Genomic DNA, 19,635 nt, shown 5'->3' on the forward strand with positions numbered 1-19,635 from the left:
AATATTTCGCTCTTTCCTCTTCCTGAAAGGGAGTGTGATTGTTTTTTCTCCGATCAACACTGAATGGCTTTTGTTCATATTCTTCTGACTGTTTCTTGCAGCATAGAAAAAACAAGAAACTTTCACCTGGAGCACAATTATAACTTTACTAAAGCTGTGAGGTGTGGAAAACTCGGGAACCAATGAAAATCAAACAAAGCTGGATAACATTTAAATGTTGCCACATCTATCTGTATCTAGAACTATCGTGGAGCTCACTCAACTTGATTACTCCGGAAATTTTGGTGCCAAATTATATTAGGAAATTTTTATATGAGAGATTTATTATTAATAGGTTAATTCCATTGCTTATCCGGAAGAACGGAATTCCAAAGACAAAAATTTAACAATCTCAGGATTGTCTAAACATCTAGGCAAATCTAAGTATTCAACCAAAGAAGTCGACATTTTATATAAGACATCCTGGTTGTTAGAATGATTAATCTATGAATCGTATTTTATCAGGGCAAGTGACCCATAAATAAATTTGAACAAAGGTAATCTAGGTAAGGAATGGGATCATAAGCAAGTGTTCTACGAGCTTAAAGTTCCACAATAGCTCTACAATATCCTGAGAGTTTCTCAACACTGAAATTTCACTGCCATCTTTGGTTAAATTTTAGTGCTTCAAAAGTTCTGGTTCCCAAGTTTTATACATCTCACGGCTTTACTATGTTTAAAATTGTGCTCCAAGTCTAACTGTTTCCCTGTATAGCAAGAAGTAGCCAGAAGAGTTTAAATAGAAGCAACCCAATGTTGATCTGAGAAAATCTGCCAGACGATGGCTTCAGGAAAAGAAGGCAGAGGAAAATATTGCGGGTGATTATATGGCCGTGTCCAAAAGTGCATAGTGCACACTTCGATGATGCACACTCTAAGTCTACAAATGGAGTGCACACTAAATAGTGTACACTTCGTCAAATTAGCTTTTGATCCACACTTGTTTACAGCGCCTCATCGTGGTGAAATATGGAACATTGATAACAAAAGAAGGGAGAATTTCGCGTACTAGAAAAAATTAACATGCTTTTTTTAAATTTTTTTTTTTTTAGATGAATGACTTTCCAGTTATATTAAAGATAAATATATCGTACAGATTGACAATATGGGGTAACCTTAAAATGACTTAAGAGTTTCTGCTTCTTTGTGAAACTATAGATTTTACCCGTAAATCTTCAAAATAGTGCCTCCATATATTTAGTGTACACCAAAATTAACACTTACAATGATGACAAGGAAAGAAGTGGTAGAGCTGAACAACATGAGGACCAAAATTTACAGGAAAAAGCTATTATGTTACTATGAAATACCAATTTATAAGAATCACGTATACTCAAGGTGGATAACTAATTAAAGTAATATGTTAATATATATATATATATATATATATATATATATATATATATATATATATATAATATAAGATTACTATCTTATAAGCCCGCTTCTGTACATTGTATACACTTCAACATTTAAGTGCACTTCAATATGCTCTCGGTGCCCTGCATCTTTCTTGAAATATATCCACTGTCTCTCCTGCATGCTTCCCACTACGAAAATGATTGCTCAGTAACGAAACAAATCCCCTCGTCCAAATATATCCATCAAAAGGTACTATTAATCTAATAAGAATTTTATGAAAATTAAGAGACGTTTTTATGAAAAAATACAGTATGCAATGTAGTGGCTCTCATTATTCACCTGTACGAAAGGAATTATTTGTTCATAACTAATTCATAATGAGTACCGTAATGGGATCATATGAACTAAAAGGAAGGCAAGTCTTTACTTTGGTTATTTCATTCAATGAATCGTTCAATGAACCGATTCGTAACCAAGACTGAAAAGAACGTGCTCTCCGAGCCTCTAAGCTGCCATCATTCGCTGACGCTCCCTCGACAATACTATGTGAATTAAATATTAAAATTTGGTACAGAAAGGAACCAACCTAGTTACTAACTTTTATATATATATATATATATATATATATATATATATATAAAATGTGACCTAACAGGCAAGTTCTCAAAACCGGAACCGAAAGATCATATCTCTGAATCGAAGAATATAAAAAAAAAAAAAAAAAAAAAAAAAAAAAAAAAAAAAAAAAAATGAAATGGCAAAAGTAAAGACTTACCAAGAGGAATTTGTGAAATTTTTGATGAATGTGGAGAAAGAAACTTTGGATCTGTATTTCACTTTTGGGTAGCTGTCAAAAATGCAAAATGGTAATTGGTTTATTACAGTCTCTCAAGTGCAAGGGGAATATGGTAGCTTTTGAAGGATTTTGCTTAGAATCAAAACTAAAAAAATAGGCCTATCTACCTACGAATTAACATTTGCAGCCAGCTGTAGATGCAGCTATAGAGAAATGAATAATCTAGGTATTCATTACTCTATGCTAGAGCTTAATTCATACGGATACGGATGGAGCATAATTCATACGGCATTAAAATTTGTCATTTACGTGCAGATAGTTCCATTACCGATAGTGTAGTTATTTCAATTAAGCTACATAAACCATGTAATATTTAAAAAGAAATGTCTTTATAGCATTATTAAAGAAACATTTGGTTGCTTTCCCTATAGTATTTTAAATTCCATTCCATACTCAAAGAACACAACGTAAATACGTTTGTTATTTGCGTAACAGTTTTATATTCCACTTGTAAAATCACTAATTTGTAGGTCTATATTTATCAAGTAAGTTATTAGATCAGCCCACAAATATATTCACCTCAACTAAAATATTAAAACTATGTTTTTTTAAAATTTTATTAAGTCACTTTGACATTATTGTTGTTCCTACTACGAAGAACTCCCATCTTAAGTACGCAAGTGTGCTAACGTAGTGTACATCCTCGCACACTACGTACTATGCACTCGCAGACTCTTAAACTTGGACCTTTTGACGCACACTAGGTGACGTCAGTTCCGGAAGTAAGCGTATTTCGAATGCACACTTGTATCTTTTGGACACGGCCTAAATTTTAAAAAACGCATCAAAAGTAAATGGCTATTTCATCATATACATAAAAATGCGTTAATATACAAATCTTAACGTATAACACGATTAAAACTGATAGTTATACAGTAAAACGTATCGATTTGGCCACCTGTTTATATTGGCCTGGTTCGTCTTGAACCTGCATTTTTCCCCATAGGATATTCGTTACTTATTACTCTGTAAGTTGGCCACCTGTATATCTTGGAAGTTGGCCGCATAGAAGCAATGTTTACCCTATGATGATAAATTTACCTGCGTTATCTTGGCCACGCAAAATACCGTGTCAATGGCCAGAACACTAACCTGATAAAGGGGTGATGAAGGAAAATGTGAATAAGAAAAGGCAAGTACAGGAATTCAGGAAATGGTTGTACGTATTTGTTTACTCTGTTTTGGTGAAACCATTAGCTATATCGGCTCCTTTCATCAGTGGGGAGCTTTAGTAATTCCCGAAAATTCTCAAGGTTAAAGCTAATCATCTCAATTGTAAAATATTGGCACCTGAAGGTTTGTCGAAAGATAGCTCAGGTTTTGAGCTATTAATTCCCTTAAGATTTTCTCGAAACATCTTTTGCTCCTAAGGAAACACTTGTAGCTCATTAACAATAGGTGGATGATGCTGTACACCAACTACAAAATTAGAATGTGCATATGTTCCAAAGAGAATACGTCAAAGAATGAACCACCATGAATAAATTTGTTAATAACTAATTCGCTATTTTTCGAAAAGTATCTACAGAAAATACTGTACATATATCAAACATACGTAGTAATTTTTTCTAGTACTGTATATTGTTATGATTACTCTATATACATTATTTAAAAATAACTGTCGTGCAATTGCTTATTAAAATTTTACAATCAAATAATACTAGAAATCCAGTTCTAAAAGTACACTAATCATACTTATTTTCTTTAAGTTGGCCACCTGTCTAACAGGCCACTTTTCAGTGGAACCGATGGTGGCCAACATAGACAGGTTTCACTGTATTACAATCAAAATAAAATTGAATTGCAACTTACGATTTGCAGAAACTTCCATTACTTTATCGTAGTATTTCGAAACATAAAAGTTATTCTTGGATAAAGGATGCTCTTCTCTGTATTTATTACATACAAATTTTAATACACACCATTTGGAGTAGCATTTAGACGCTACTACTTGCTTGTTTCCTGGAATTGGTGCGCCTCTTTTAACCATTTCATCTGCAACGAATTCCCATATTTCTGATTTCGATTTGCCACTACGTAAAACACGCTGAAATGCTTCCTCCTTCAAAATTTCCAACAGAATCTCTGTATAAGTTTTGCCATTTCCAACCTCTCGTTCCCAAAGGAATTTCATACTATGCTTGGTAGTTTTGCACTTTGAAGAATCTACAGGAAAAAAAAAAAAAAAGGTTAAATATAAAATCAGTCAATATTTTGATACTTACATGTTAAAGTATGTGTAACCCCCTGAATAAATATGTATCCACAAACCTTAATTCTTTTCACAACACTTAGTTCTGAGTAGCAATTATTTGACTGTACTCACTTTTAGATATGAAACAACGGAAGCTTAAAAACAATGTATCATTAAAATCAAACAATTATTTTACACTAGAGACTAGTTTATTCACAGATAATAAAAAAAATAGCGCACGTTACAAACAAGGAACATTAAAGGATACTCTAGCAACCTTTAATGAAAGGCAGTTATTAATAATGTAGCTTTTCAAGCAATATTATTACTATTATATGCACTGAAGAAAGCTAGAAATCATCGCTGAAACGTCTCAATCTAGGAGCGCTATATTTGGATGCTTCGGTAAGTACTGAACGTCTATGATTACAGAGCAGCCCACTTATAACGAATTTCAAGGGACCAATACAATGAGTTCTTTATATCCGAACTTCGTTATAAACAAACTCATGTATTTTCCGAATTATTGAAAAAAACAAAGGATTAGATAACGAGCAGATACGTTTAAAACAGAATATACAGTAGTATAGCATTACATCTGAAGATAATTTTATTAATTGGGTTGTTATCTAGCCTATCGTACATATTGCAGTTCTTTCTATCTATTCAAGCATGCTTGAAGAAATATGTAATTTTCTTCTGAACTGTGTCTGCTGCCGCTGTTCGTAGCACCGCCGCTTCTATTCCTCAAATGCCCTAAATGCATTATCCGGCTCCGTGTTGTTGTGTTCGAAAAGATAGCAAGTTTTACAAACTTTAGATCGCTTCTTTTGAACTCACGGGTTGTTTCACATTTTCCACTTCTCCCTCAACATCGGAATCTGCTTTATCTTCCTTTGTAGTCACGCTCACGCGATTTCTGCTGCCATCCGAGTGGGAGGGGTGAGTCATGCCTGGCTTGCACACCGACAACAGCTGTGAAAACTAGTTCTGCGGTATACCTGAGTTATCCACGAGCAGAAGACACAGAAACATGATCCCGTTCTGAAAACTTCGCCATAAGCGGTCTTTACGCAAAATATTGTTCATAGTATACGGCCATTTCTTCCATGCTTTAAATATGTGGTGTGACGGGGATTTCATTTATATTCGTGATATCCAATAATTCGCTATTTCGAGTTCGTTGTAAGTGGGCTGCACTGTATTTGATATGCATTCTACCAGATTATCATTAAGTACATAGAATAACTGTTTTAAAAGAAACGGATGACTAATAATACACGTATAGCAGATAATAAAATTAAGCCTATATGAAAAGAATAAATCCTTTTAACATATTCAAGAATAGCAATTATGCAATAACTTACTTTGTAACTCTGGATTGGATTCTGTTTCCATAACATCATTTACGTCTTTCCGATGTTCTGAACTATTATCAATAGTGTGATTTGACGGTTCTTCCAACACAGATGGTAACAAGTCAATACCAGAGTCATCCTTTGATTCACAAGATTTTGAGGCTTCAACTACATCTGGCACTAAACATGAGGTCTTTCTGTGTTTAACGGTGACGGTGAGTACGTCATGAATCTCATGAAAATACTCGGGTGCCACAATTCTATCCTCTCCTTTGTCCATGACTCTCTTTTTGTACTCTGAGTACTGGTGCTTGAGTCTCTTCCACCTCAAACGGCATTCGAGGCCCGACTTCTGTTTGTCAGTATATGGCAATGGTGCGCCTCTCCTCGACATCCCATCTGCAACCAGCTGCCATGCTTCCGGTGACAACTTGCCTGTGCCCAGCAGCTTCTGAATCTCTTCCCCTTTCAGGACGTCTAATAAAACGTGCGTCGAATCCTTTCCCTTCGTCACTTCTCGCTTCCAAAATGACTGCAAAGACACTGCTTTCCGGTTGGTAGACACTGAGACATCTACGAACAGAAATGGCATTCTATCAATATAGTTTTCCGTTATGTAATCATTTTAAGAAGTGTAGCTTATAGTAAAATTCTAGGATTAAGATAACCTTCTTCAAACGAGTTTCTTTGTTGGTTTGTCTACGCGCCTATGGCGCGAAAGTCCAGGATTTGATTCCCGATGGGAGCTCATGTGGTTGGAATGCAGTTAAGCGGCAAGTCCATGTCCGCTATAGCCTCGATACAAAAAGAACGCTATACTCCAATACAACCAACCAACTTTATCGAAATAAGTTTTTTTTTTTTTTTTTTTTTTTAATCATGGAGAAAGTGCCGTCAATAATTTAAACACGCACACATTATATATATATATATATATATATATATATATATAACCTCTACCAAAAATAGTTCAATTAACACATCTGTATCTGTATATTTTCAAGATGTGACTGAAAAGTTTTAAGATAGGTGGCGTCACTGTTTAAGAGAAGTAGTTATAATTGCCCATTAGCATGTAAGCAGTAGATTGGTGTGACCCTGATACGTGCTGCAAGAATCACTGCGATATCTTTGTTCCTACAGAGTAGCAATCTGTTCAGTGCGGGTATGTATGTATATGTCGTAGCAGATTTTTAATTGCGCAAAATGGAAGAACAACTGGAACAACGCGTTTGTGTCAAATTTTGTTTTAAAAGTGGAAAATCTGCTTCGGAGACTTACAAGTACTTAAACACAGCTTTTGGAGATAAATGTCTGAGGCGGCCAAACGTGTTTATATGGTTTAAGAGATTCAAAGACGGCCGCGACCGAGTCTAAGATGAACCCCGGTAGGCCGGTCTTCCACGTCAAAAACCAAGGAAAACAACAAAGTTCGCGATTTAGTGCGCTCGGACCGCAGACTTACAATTAGGGAGATAGCTGACGACCTGAGTTTAAGTTTCTACGCAGTTCAGTCAATCTTAACTGACTATTTGAACATGCATCGAGTATCCGCGAAATTCATTGAAAAATTGTCACACGAGGAGAAAGAACACCAACTAGAAGTATCCCAAGACCTGCTTAATCAGGCCGAAAAGGGCCCAGAAATGAGGTGATGAAACATGTGCCGCCAGGTTGAGTTGAGTTGATTTTAGTTTAGCGTCCCTTTTAGCAGCGAGGCTATATGAGACGTGGACCTACTGATTAACGTGGAATCCGAACCACATGAGCTCCCGCCGGGAATCGAACCCGGGTCTCCCACGCCAAAGGCGCGTACGCTAACCGCTTAGCCACGGAGGAGCTCCATGTGCCGCCAGGAAAAAAGGCTCATTCTTCTCAGTTCACCACGACAGAAGAAAGCGCGACGAAGTCAGTCCAATGTGAAGACAATGTCGTTTTTTTTTTTTTTTTTTTTATCTTTATCTTTATTCTACGAATATTGTGCATCACGAATTTGCCCCTAAGAGCGGATATTCAGCCAGGACTAAGTGTCTTTCATAGTTTGTGCGGAAATTTGCGGGAGAAAAAGCCTGCAGTCTGAAAAGGTAAGAATTGGGTCCTCCGTCATGATAATACACCGGATCATTCTGGTTATCGATCCAGGAACTTCTGGCTAAATTTAACATTCCTTTCGCAGCCCCCCCCCCCCGTTCCCCTGATTTGATCCCTACCGACTTCTACCTGTTTTTTTAAATTAAAACTGTTGTTAAAAGGGGAGAGATTTGACTCAATTGAAGACACCTAGGCAAATATGGAGAGAGTTCTTCACACCCTTACGAAAGATAATTTTCAGGAATTCCTCCAGAAGTGGAAACACCGTTGGGATCTGTGTATTCAGGCAGCAGGGAACTACTTTGAAGGAGATCCATCGCAACAGCCAGTAAGTACTGCCATTTTTAAATTACTAGACTAAGGCCACCGTAACCTGAGCTCTGACAGATCTAACATCGTGCAAGTTGACGACAGTGTTGCAAACTGTCATAGCAAGAAGAATCAAAGCGACCACTTGACAGAACGATGAAGGAATCGAATTCCTTTATCACTGATTAGATCAGATTATAAGTTGAAATATTTACAAACTAGATATTTAAAAAATAATCGTACTTCATTTTACTCCTCAACATTCCAGCAGAACGTAGTTCCACTAGGCCAACGTTATTGCCACAATAATGATTTTTTTCCCACTTATTGACACAACTATGTCCTTTTGACAAGTTTGCTATGTAAATAGAAGTGGGCTTACATGGAACAACAACCGGTCCACCTCCCTGTCGCCGCAGGGAGTAGGTTTTCGTGGAATTGAAAGCGAAGAGGGTAGCGAGTCTGTACGACTCTTCTAAAGTTCAAGGGCAATGAACCGTGATTTGGAATGTCAGGCTGAAATTAGTAGAATTTCTAATGGTCTTTGTAGGAAATTTGTTGACATCGAATAAATGTGCATAGTCTATATACTACAAAGACCGTTATAATGAACTTTTCATAAGGATTGATTTAGAAATTGAGTAGTTAGAAAGTAACGAACATGATCCAGCTATGTTTGTCTTTTCGTAGAAGACATTCTTTCACCAATATGTGAAGAGTAGGATAGGTTTAGACCCACAAAAATACATTTGGAAACACTAGGTTGTTTCCATGGTAACAGAACAGTGTTGTCACATTTATACCTACTCATTACTGTAAAAGTTTTTGTTTTGACAGGTTTTGATTTTTTGTGCTATCATCTAAGTGTATTGGTTTGAATATTGTTAAGTAATCGTTGTTATTTTCGTTCATCAGTGGAACATAGTTTGTATTCGTATTATTCTCATAGAACTGAAATATAAATTTAGTATGTGTATGTGTGTGTGTTTGTGTTTATGAACACAATGACTGAAGTGCGGAAAGGGGGTGCCCTCGACAAGTCAGGCACGGGAATTTGTGTTTAATCTTAGGGAATATTTGGAAAAAGAACGTAACGACGGTCCTTTATTGCCATTGAATAAAGTGATTGAAAGAGTAGATTCAGCTTTATACATTAGCCCTACAACTGTGAAAAGAATCACAAAAGAGAAGTGCTGAAAGACCTCGCTGAACCGACGGAAACTTTATCCTCCCTAGGAAAATGCGTAGGATTTCTACAGTAAATGGAATTAAATTGTCTACAATTGAAAGCCATTCCCTAACGTAAGTAGTTTTCAATTTTAAAAAAAGATATGGGTCTTACGGAGAGTCGTTCTGACGCGTGTTTAGTGTCGTACTAAAGAGTTGAGTTGATTTTGAGTTTAATGTCTCTTTCAGCAGCAAGGGTATATGAGACGTGGACCTACTGATTAACGTGGAATCCATACCACATGAGCTCCCGCCGGGAATCGAACATGGTCTCCCATGCCAAAGGCGCTAACCTCTTAGCCACGAAGAAGCTCGATGTCATACTAAAGAGTTCGACTAACATATGTTTCCATGCAGAGTCATTTAGTATGACGCTAATCATACGTCAAAACGATTCTGCGTAAGGCCCTATGTGTTTAGAAGTAACGGTTGTTTTCTTTACGATTTTGTAAACTATCTTAACGCAAACTAATTTGTTTGTTTCTTTTGATTAATACTTTCGTCAAGCATAATGTTAAACAATATTTTTGTTGTAATACATAGGTGATTCTTTTCCCACAAAATGTGCTCCTTGTTATATTGTATTGTCACAGAAGATAAACGTGGCAACCGCGCTTGATCGCACGTGAGAGCTGTCAGAGCTCTTCTTAGCGCGGCCTTACTCTAGCCCAGTCTTAAAAACTTTCCAATCTCACCTCGTATTTATTTACTGTCAAGAACTACGGAAGTGCATTCAAGAAAACCAAGGGAACAAAAATAAAAATGAAAAAACTAAAACCGAAAAATTAGGTGACTATTTTTTTTAATATTTGACAGTAAATTTTAATCTATTCTACCCAGATCTGAAAGAATAGCTGATCTTTAATTCCAACACACACACACACATTACCAGCATGCCACCAACACAGGAATAATTTTTTAGGAATTTAAATTCGTCTTCCTGCAAAATATTGGATTCAAAACGGCTAACATAATGTTGACTAACAGAGGAAGGAAAGGCTTACGCATCGTTAAACCAACTTTTTGTGCTGTGTATGTACAGACTTTTCAATTTTAACATAGTTTGTCTGCAAATATAATTCTAGGATTTTAGTTATTTCATCCTTGGCCTTATTACTCATGAGCCAAGCTTGAGTGTAAAGCAAAGCTACATCGAAAGGTACTCAATGATGTCATTATGCTTTGCAACTCGGTCATTAACTGATAAAATTTATTTATTGCCGTTTTTCTACAGCAGCGAGGTTAAGGACATAAGGACCTTTCTTACACCTAACTACTAACAAAAAAATTAAAAATTATTTGATACAATAATTAAAAAAAAAAAAAAAACTATACACTGATTCACATTACATATACATATACATAAAACACACACACACATGTTTACTAAGAACACAATATAAAAATAACTAATACAATACAGAACTACATAAATACGACAGTTGCAAAGAATCTTACGAAACTTTTGTATTATTTTTATCAGAGAATGGGTATGTTAAGTGCACAGGTTCTGCTTTAGCAAATGTTTCGTTTTTAGGGCAAATTTTGATTTCGAATTTAAGTTTCTCACACTCGGGGGCATGGTGGAAAGACTACAAGGTGATTGCATGCGCATGTCGCCTGAAGCGCTGTCGTGGCTGTGACGTCATCTGGTTTGCAAGAGACAACGGGAAAAGGTGCGGCTTTAAGTGACAAGTGGAAATTCTTTGTTACTTTGTTCTTTTAAATGATATCAAGAATGCCAAACCGTGCAGTGTACGGTTGTAGTAATTATTACAGAAAAACTAAGGGAACTAATATAAAATACTTTAGATTTCCTCAAAAAGAAGGGGAATGTCTCCAGAAATGGATTTTAGCTTGCAGGCGAAGGACAAAATAAACCGAAAATATGATGTTTTACATAAAAATAATAAATAAATGCAATGTTAAATGAAATTGTAAAAATAGCTATTTCATTATGTAGTTTCTTTTTAGAATGTAATAATAGTACATAGAACCACAGTAGCTTGTGTTGATTCTGCATAATAGTATGATTTAAAAAGACGAACTTTGATTCAAGACCCGGATTCGAAATCATGAGGGAGGGGGAGCGACAGAAGTGATCATTTCTACCATCGTTTCCTTCTACATAATATATTGAGACAAAATTTTCCCCACAGAGGGAGGCATGTAACTCGAGAAGGGAGGCACGATGATCTAGGGGGCTTACTTGCCTCTAGTTACGCATACGGAGAGCAATGAACACGTTAAAGTAGTTCAGATCCCATTCCATTCTGAAGGTCTGCATTTTCTGTAGCCTCGGCGTTGAAACGGGACATTGCACTTCAAATTAACTAACGAATGGAAGGTTCGTAATAACGATTAACGGTTACAAAGATATATAACAATGTGTTAGATCAAGAGAATAAAGTATCCACCTACCATGTCAGGGCGTCATTGTCGGGACATTTTTACACTGATTTTGAAATTTTTGTTCATTTTAATCATAACTTTGGATAATTATATATACATATTTAGGGGTCCCCTCCAGAATTACAAAATTAAGAATGACTGCAGTAAATTTTAAAATATGATAGATTCTCAACCAATCAAGGAAGCACGGTGGCTCAGTGGCAGAAGGCTCACCTCTGGTGCAAGGGATACTAGTCCGCTTCTCGGTCAAGTGAGTTTGTGGTGGACAACATCGTGTCCCTGAGTTTCTCGGAGTGCTCCCGCATTCTCATTCCACCAAATTCCACATAATCATCCACTTGCATTTATCTTTTGTCTTCTTTAGTCCACGGGACAGCAAAGAGAAAACTTATCAAGAAAATTAAGAAAATTATGTAATTTTATAGTTTATATGTTTTCTAGTCTAGCTGTAACACCCCTATATCGTCTTCACATACGCCTAGTAGGCCTACTTTGTTTCTTGCTTGAAACAATCATGTTGTTGCAATTTCTTTGTTTGAGATGCTTTCTATATACATATTTATTTCTATATATTTTTAGAACACAATAGTATATGTAACGTTTTATTTCGTACAAATGTTTAATAATACAGTTTGTTATAGCGTAAATTTTGACACTAATATTCGGAGAATTGTCAATTTCACCAAACCTTTTGTTCAAATACAAATTCTATAAATACGCGATCAGCGATTTCAAATAAGATGATTTTTTTAATAAATCAAAAATAAAAACGATGTTTAAAATATTAAATACGTGCGTCCCTGCTCAATAAAGTTTTTAACCTTCCCTGAGATTCTGATGAAACTTACGTTTGAGCAACCTCTTAAAAAAAACTGTCCAAGCATAACGAAAATATACGTACGTGCATCTCTGTTTACGAAAACAATGAATTCTCCCTTGAGATATTCTCAAAATTTATATGGGGTCATCAGTAAAGAATTCTCTTTCAAGCAAAATAATAATAATAGTAAATCAAAACCGATCAATGTGTTACGAAAATATACTTGAGCATACATAAATATATAATAATGAAATGCATTAACGACACACTGTGTTATAGATTATTCAGGCCTATACATACTCCAGTGTATTACTTCAGTTAAAAAAAAAAAGAAAGAAAGAAAGAAAGAAAAGAAAAGAAAGAAAGAACAGAAAATGTAGTGAGCAATATTGGCTTGTTCAAGCTTCAAAGGTGTTTAATATGAACTGATATTGCTGTTTCTTTTGCTATTATAAATATCTTCCTTTGAATTCACTTAGCTTAAGCATTGATTACATTACGTTTATATAATTATTGTTTGTACTAAAACTTTTACTTCGTTGAAGATCGCTATAAATAGAAGAGAAGTTTGCGTGTAAAATACCGGCGAGCAAGCGCTTGTTAAAAGTTCATCTGACTCTCGTTGGCCACGTCTGCGACCAAGATGACGTCATGCGCCAGAGCGACAAGAATGTAGCACTGCATTGCATCCACCTTGTAGTCTTTCCACCATGACTCGGGGGTAAACTATTCCAGAGACGGATACTAGTAGGCAGAAATGATTTGCCGTGTGTCTCTGTGCAATGCTTAGGAATTAGCAAAGAATTACCTGCTCTACCGACGCGGCCGTGACAGACATGACAATGCATGCAATTAAAACATTACAATATGAAGGTGTGAAATCTCATATGAGAAAATGAAATGATTCTTTTTTAGTTTTACGTCTCACGATTATGCCGATTAGGCTACAGGAGACGATGATGATAAAAAATGAATGAAATGGTAGAATGAATGAAGTGGGAGGAAACGGGAGAACCCCGAGAAAACCCACCCACACACGGTGTTTCTCCACCACATAGTCTACTTGGCGCGGGCTTTAATCGAACCAAGGACCCCACGTATCAGAGGTTAACGCTCTACCACTGAGCCACCGTGGCCCCACTCTCATATGAGATATGGAATTACGTTATAAAGTACTATTGCAAGATTACGCGAAGTATTAGTTAATCAGAAATAGTGATTCTGCCTCAAGTTCTAAAATCATCCCTTAGAAACCTACCCAGAAATAAATTAAAAAAAAAAAAAATAGTCTAAGTTTGTTATATGGGATGAGTTTAGGTATATTACACTTCTCATAGTACTTATGACATTTACTCATAAAGAATTTATATTTAAAACTATTACACTATAACAACATATACTTCACTTCTATCTCATAATGACCCCATGGAAAACTGTTTACATCATCTTTCAAAACATATTACTGATCATCTACACAATTTCATGCTAGTTTATTTACTCCTACACTACATAACTCATGCTTATACATATACAACATTGTTAATATCTTTCGCTTTTTTAACAACGATTTTCTTTATCAAACTTATTTTTAAAGAGTTTGTCTGTTAGATCAATTTGTGGTGCGTTTAGTGCATTTTTATCTTAATCCAACAAATTACTCTACGAGGCGAATCCAGAAAGTAAGTTTCCCACGCGTCCCAAAGCTAGGAAACCGTATGTTGCGCGAAGCGAATGTGTGCACATGAGAGAGTCAGGTCCTAGCATGGCGAATGCATCAGCGAAACTTCCCTAGTGCTCTCAACAGTGTCGTGGCAGTGGTTGAAGATGGACGTTCCTATTCCAGCTCCTGCCACGTGTCAAGTGCGAGCAGTGATAAAGCTTCTGAATGCACAGGGCATAGCGCTAATTGAAATCAATCGTCAGCTGTACCAGGTCTAAGGGCCTAACATCACGAGCAGGCAGAAGGTGCGTTGCTGATGTAGACAATTTATAGCAGGACGCCAAAATGTACATGATGAGGAGCGCAGTGGGAGGCCAACCGTCACTACAGATGACCTTGTTCGGGGACCACGTTCCGAGCGATTACCATTTGTTTTTACACCTGAAGGGATTCCTGTCACGTCAGTATCAGCATTTTCAGAATGACGGGGAAGTTTATCAAAGAGTGGTTCCAATCTTACGCGGCCGAGTTCTATAACACAGGTATACAGAAGTTGGTCCCACGGTATGATAAAAGTCTGAATGCCGGTGGTGAATATGGTGAAAAATAGCTGAACATATCTTGTATCTGTATAATAAATGTTTCCATTCAATTGTGTTTTGTTTCTGTTCAAGGCCTTTGGAAAAGTTGCTTTCTCGATGCGCCTCGTATAATTGTTCCTTTAATTTCATCCTTCATTTTTCCAAGTATTTTCTTGTTTATTTGACATACTTCGTATCTATTGTATTGCGCATAATCACTTGTATCGAAGTAATTAGTAAAGCTTTTGATATCTTCATACACATTTTTAGTTTGAATATGATAAATATAACCATTCGTATGTGTAAAGCATATTTTTGTCTCGGTATTTCGGTTTCATTCTATTATAATCGAAGTCATATATTAAATATTTTGACTAAAATCGACATATCAACATAGATTAGTTTATTAAATAGTATTTCGATCTTGTTCATATGCACAGCTACTAAGTTCTCCATATACAGTGTAATGCTTTTATAGTTTGGTTTCGCTAAGCTTCCATTATTTTTGATTTATTCTACTTACTGACGAAGCAAGAGATCATTGCTGAAACGTATAGATTTAGAACTGTTATTTAGATGCTTCAGTAAGTAATGAACTTTTGTAATTATTTGACATATTTTCTATTAGCTGATTAAATACATTAGGTATTGAGTTTCGAAGAAACAGATCATGGATAACATTGGAATAATATGTAATAGAGCGAAGCTTTTATAAAAAGAATAATTGAAGGGTAAGCGGAAAAAAACACGGAATGTCCATATGGGTGCTTTAAAGGGCGCTTTGTCCTATCTGTTGATGACTCTTGGTAAGATTTGACTAACCCTATTCATTTTGTACGCGGTTTTCAATATTAAAACGTAGTTTTCTCGAAAATACAATTTTGTGACATTCCTTCTTTTTTCCCCTTACCCAAACAACTCTTCTTTCAGATTTACGAAAATAATACTAATAATAATAAAATGACTTACTTTGTGACTTGGAACTGGATTTCGCTTCCTTTGCACATTCCTGATCGTCTGAACTATTATCAATAGTGTGAGTTGACAGTTCTTCCAACACAAACGGTGATACGTCACTGCAGGAGTCATTCTTTGATTCAGATGATACTAAATCTATCGTTAAATATGAGGCTACTCTGTGCTGAACGGAAAGTACTTCGTGAACCTCATAAAAGTACTTGGGAGTCACAATTGTATTCTCTCCATTCTTTACGACGCGATCCTTGTGCTGTAAGTAATAGTCTTTGAGATGTCTCCACCTTAAGCAGCATTCTAATCCCGCCTTCTGTCTGTCTGCAAGAGGCAGTGCTGCTCCTCTTCTGGACATCCCATCTGCAACCATCTGCCATGCTTCTGGTGCTGATTCACTTGTGCGCAGGAGCTTCTGAGTTTTTTCTTCTTTCAGGATGTCTAATAAAACATGCGTCGAATCATTTTCCGTTGTGACTTCTCGCTCCCAAAATGATTCCAGAGAAGTTGCATTCCCGTTGGTGGTTACTGAGAAATCTACGAATAGAAATAATACACTATCAATATAGTACTTCCGTTGTGTTGTCAGCTCAAAAACTGTGAACCTTATAACAGAATTTTCTTTCTTAATATCTCTGAAATACGTAACTTCCTTCAAATGAAAATTTGTAAATAAATCAAGGGGAACAATTTTTCAGTAATTTAAAGACACACATGCAATTAAGAAACGTAACAAAAAAGACTGGAACAAACTTGACTAAGTAAATCTATTTACTTACTAACTGCTACAAAGAGAGAAAGTATCTCAAATTACAGAAGAGAATTAAAGAATGCAAAGGAATAAATAATACAAGTAATAATGCAACTACTAATAAATAAATAAATGAGTTTCGTTACGGTAGACTTCCAAACGAGGCAATACTACTTCAATACTCAAATTTTAAGTAATACATCTGTAACTACTGGTTGCAATAGAGGAATAAGATCAGTTCAAAGAAAAAATCTCCGAGGCTGAATCTCGGAGGTATTCCTTGACCGTGTGGCCAAGAACAGAATCTCCACAGAACCCGAAAGGAGGCTAAGCAGAGAGGCGAAGGAAACCCCAATGCTCGAAGCACGTAGTGAGGGGGTTAGACATCACAGAGCCCCGAAAGACACTAAACCAGGAGGAAACGAATAGACAAGAGTCCCGCAGCAGACTAGAGGCTTTGGGGTTAGGTTCTCCTAATGCTCCGAAGCAAGCAGTAGGAGGGACAGCAGAGAAGTGGTACTGGTCCCTGGTTGCTGTCGAATTTATAGGCCTCCAGGGTGGCGTTAGGGCTGCTGTTATTCTGTCATCTGCTGCTCGTAGAAATCCCACGTGGTGTGTAGTAAATACATGTGGTGATGTTTACAAAAAAGAATACACAGCATTGTTTGTATACAGTAGTAGTATATATATATATATATATATATATATATATGGTGGATTATTTATCTTGATACGCCCCCCTGTAACTAATGAACATAAAATGCTGAAATTTCCTACCATGAAAATATCGGCAGAACATTCTTTGGCAAGTTCTATGGTATCAAATTTGTTCACTCAACTTTTTTTTTTTTTAAAAAAAAAAACGGCACTACGTCAGATTATCACACACTTAAATTTCAATGTAAAACGAAAACATGCAATACTGCACTTGTCATGCGGCGTTGCCAACTAAGGACAGTACAGTATCACAAACATCGAAAAACAACGAAACTTTGCAAGGGTTTACAACAGTAAGAATGCAAGTAAGAGGGATAGAGTACCTTAATGAAGAATACTACGGTCATTATATGACGTATTTCGAACAAGTGGAAACGATGTTACAAGGATTTGAAAATTTGACTTTCGTCAAAGGACTTCATTTGGGAAAGTGTTTAGATAAGTATCACATCAAATTACGCAAATTGCTTTTAATAGGCATAAAGATCATACTGTTGTTTACAGCAATTTGACATCTCAAACCATTCCGGAGATATGAAAAAAAAAAAAAATATCAAATTTGATATATTGCTTAAAACGGCGTATTTGGGGAAACTTCTTAAAACAATTCTTCATTTGCTTTCCTTCTATGACATTATGACAATACTTTTTGGTAGGTATAATTGCAATGTTCTCGGAATTACACAATTTTAAACAATGCTGCAAAGTTTAACAGCTCTTACTATATCTCCAGAACTGTTCGAAATATCAAATTGTTGTAAACGGCATTGTAATCTTCACGCCTGCTGAAAATTATATGTGCAATTGGATGAGGTACTTATCTAAGTAGTTTTTCGAAATAAGGCTTTTGACAAAAGTCAAATTTTCAATCCCTTGTAACTTTGTTCATATTCATTCAAAATCCTATTATGATAGTACTATGCACCAAAATATTTTGGATGTACACTCATGTCCAAAATTATTGTCGCATGTCTATAAATATGTTGTTGTAGGAATATAATTTGATAACGAATTCGCCCTGTATTTTTTTATAATGCTAGTATGTGTATAATCGACAAAGACATGTATGTGGCAAATTTCATGTCAAAAGAGCAGTAAATAAGAACAATAAAACGAAAATAAATCTTCCTTGCCCATTTAGCAATACTTTGTTTTACTCATTCTAATTTTCGTATTTATAATTCTTGTCGTATGAAATTTACCACAAATATATATTTTCCGATCATACACATAGTGTCAGTATTAAAAGTACCTTGCAAAATCATTATCAAATTATATTCTGACAAGAAGACAATTATAGATTGCGACAATCATTTTGAACATTAGTGTACATTGCAACTCTGTTTCCTTTGCGTTATTACTGCTGGAAAGGTCACCAAAATTTTGATGTTTATGATGCTGTAGCGTGCTTCAGTTTGGAACACTGAATAATAAGTGTAACGTTTAAGTTTTCGTTTTGTATGTAGATTTAAAATATGTAATAACCTGAAGGTAATGCCATTTGAAGAAATACAACTTTATGTGTGTTTGGCAACATTGTTAACCTTGTGGTATCACAGAGATGTTAAACAATTTCTCCCTGCCGATATTTGCTTGGTACAAAATTTCAGCGTTTTTGTCCATTAAAGCGAATTAAGAAAATGGTCAATCCTTTATATATTGCTATACGATTGTTTATTACATATATCTGAACTATTTACGGTATAGGAACTTTTACTTAATAGTGTTTTAAATATTTATCATCCATAAATATGTACCGATTTCTCCTGACGGCTTCAAAACAAATTAAATTCATCACGTTTTCGTACATCTCCGAAAACAAACCATCTTTGACGTCCGGTCGGACAAAAGGACATTGTAATTCCAATCTTAATCTCCTCATTACAAAGAAATAGTCCCCTAATATCAAATTTAACTTCATTTATGGCTTATGTCTGGTGCACGGGGTCCTTGATTCGATCCCCGGCCAAGTAAGTTTGTGGTGGACAACATCGTGCCACTGGGTTTACTCAGGATGCTCCTATTTCCTCCTACTCTCACATTCCACCAATTCATCATCGTTCACTTGCTTTAATCATCGTCTCCCTTAGCTTAAGTAAAGGGCAGAAACGTTGGACGTTAAACTCGAAGATTTCATTAATTTCTTTTTCTTTTATGGCTTCTGCGTTCGGTTTCTCTCTCGATCATGATAAGTAAGTTTGAAAGTAAATAGTTTACCTTGTACGATAATATTGCAAGGATCCCCACATCACAACAGACGCACGTGTCAACTCAACGCGTGCTATTGAT

At 35.9% G+C, this 19,635-nt stretch overlaps 1 protein-coding gene across 11 annotated transcripts in view; it reads right to left on the minus strand.

The window, feature by feature from the left end:
- LOC145691011 (uncharacterized) overlaps positions 1–19,635 on the minus strand; it is an 84,012-nt gene that overhangs the window by 24,230 nt on the left and 40,147 nt on the right. For all 11 annotated transcript variants that reach the window (XM_081766518.1, XM_081766515.1, XM_081766514.1 and 8 more), the window contains 3 exons: positions 15,879–16,415; positions 5,819–6,382; positions 4,070–4,423 (listed from right to left, as the gene is read on the minus strand). In XM_081766518.1, coding sequence (XP_081622644.1) covers positions 4,070–4,423; positions 5,819–6,382; positions 15,879–16,415 — 1,455 coding nt within the window. The remainder of the gene's footprint in view (positions 1–4,069; positions 4,424–5,818; positions 6,383–15,878; positions 16,416–19,635) is intronic.

This window comes from Thermobia domestica, chromosome 7 (assembly GCF_964235325.1).
Source record: "Thermobia domestica chromosome 7, izTheDome1.hap1.1, whole genome shotgun sequence".
Lineage (NCBI taxonomy): Eukaryota > Metazoa > Arthropoda > Insecta > Zygentoma > Lepismatidae > Thermobia > Thermobia domestica.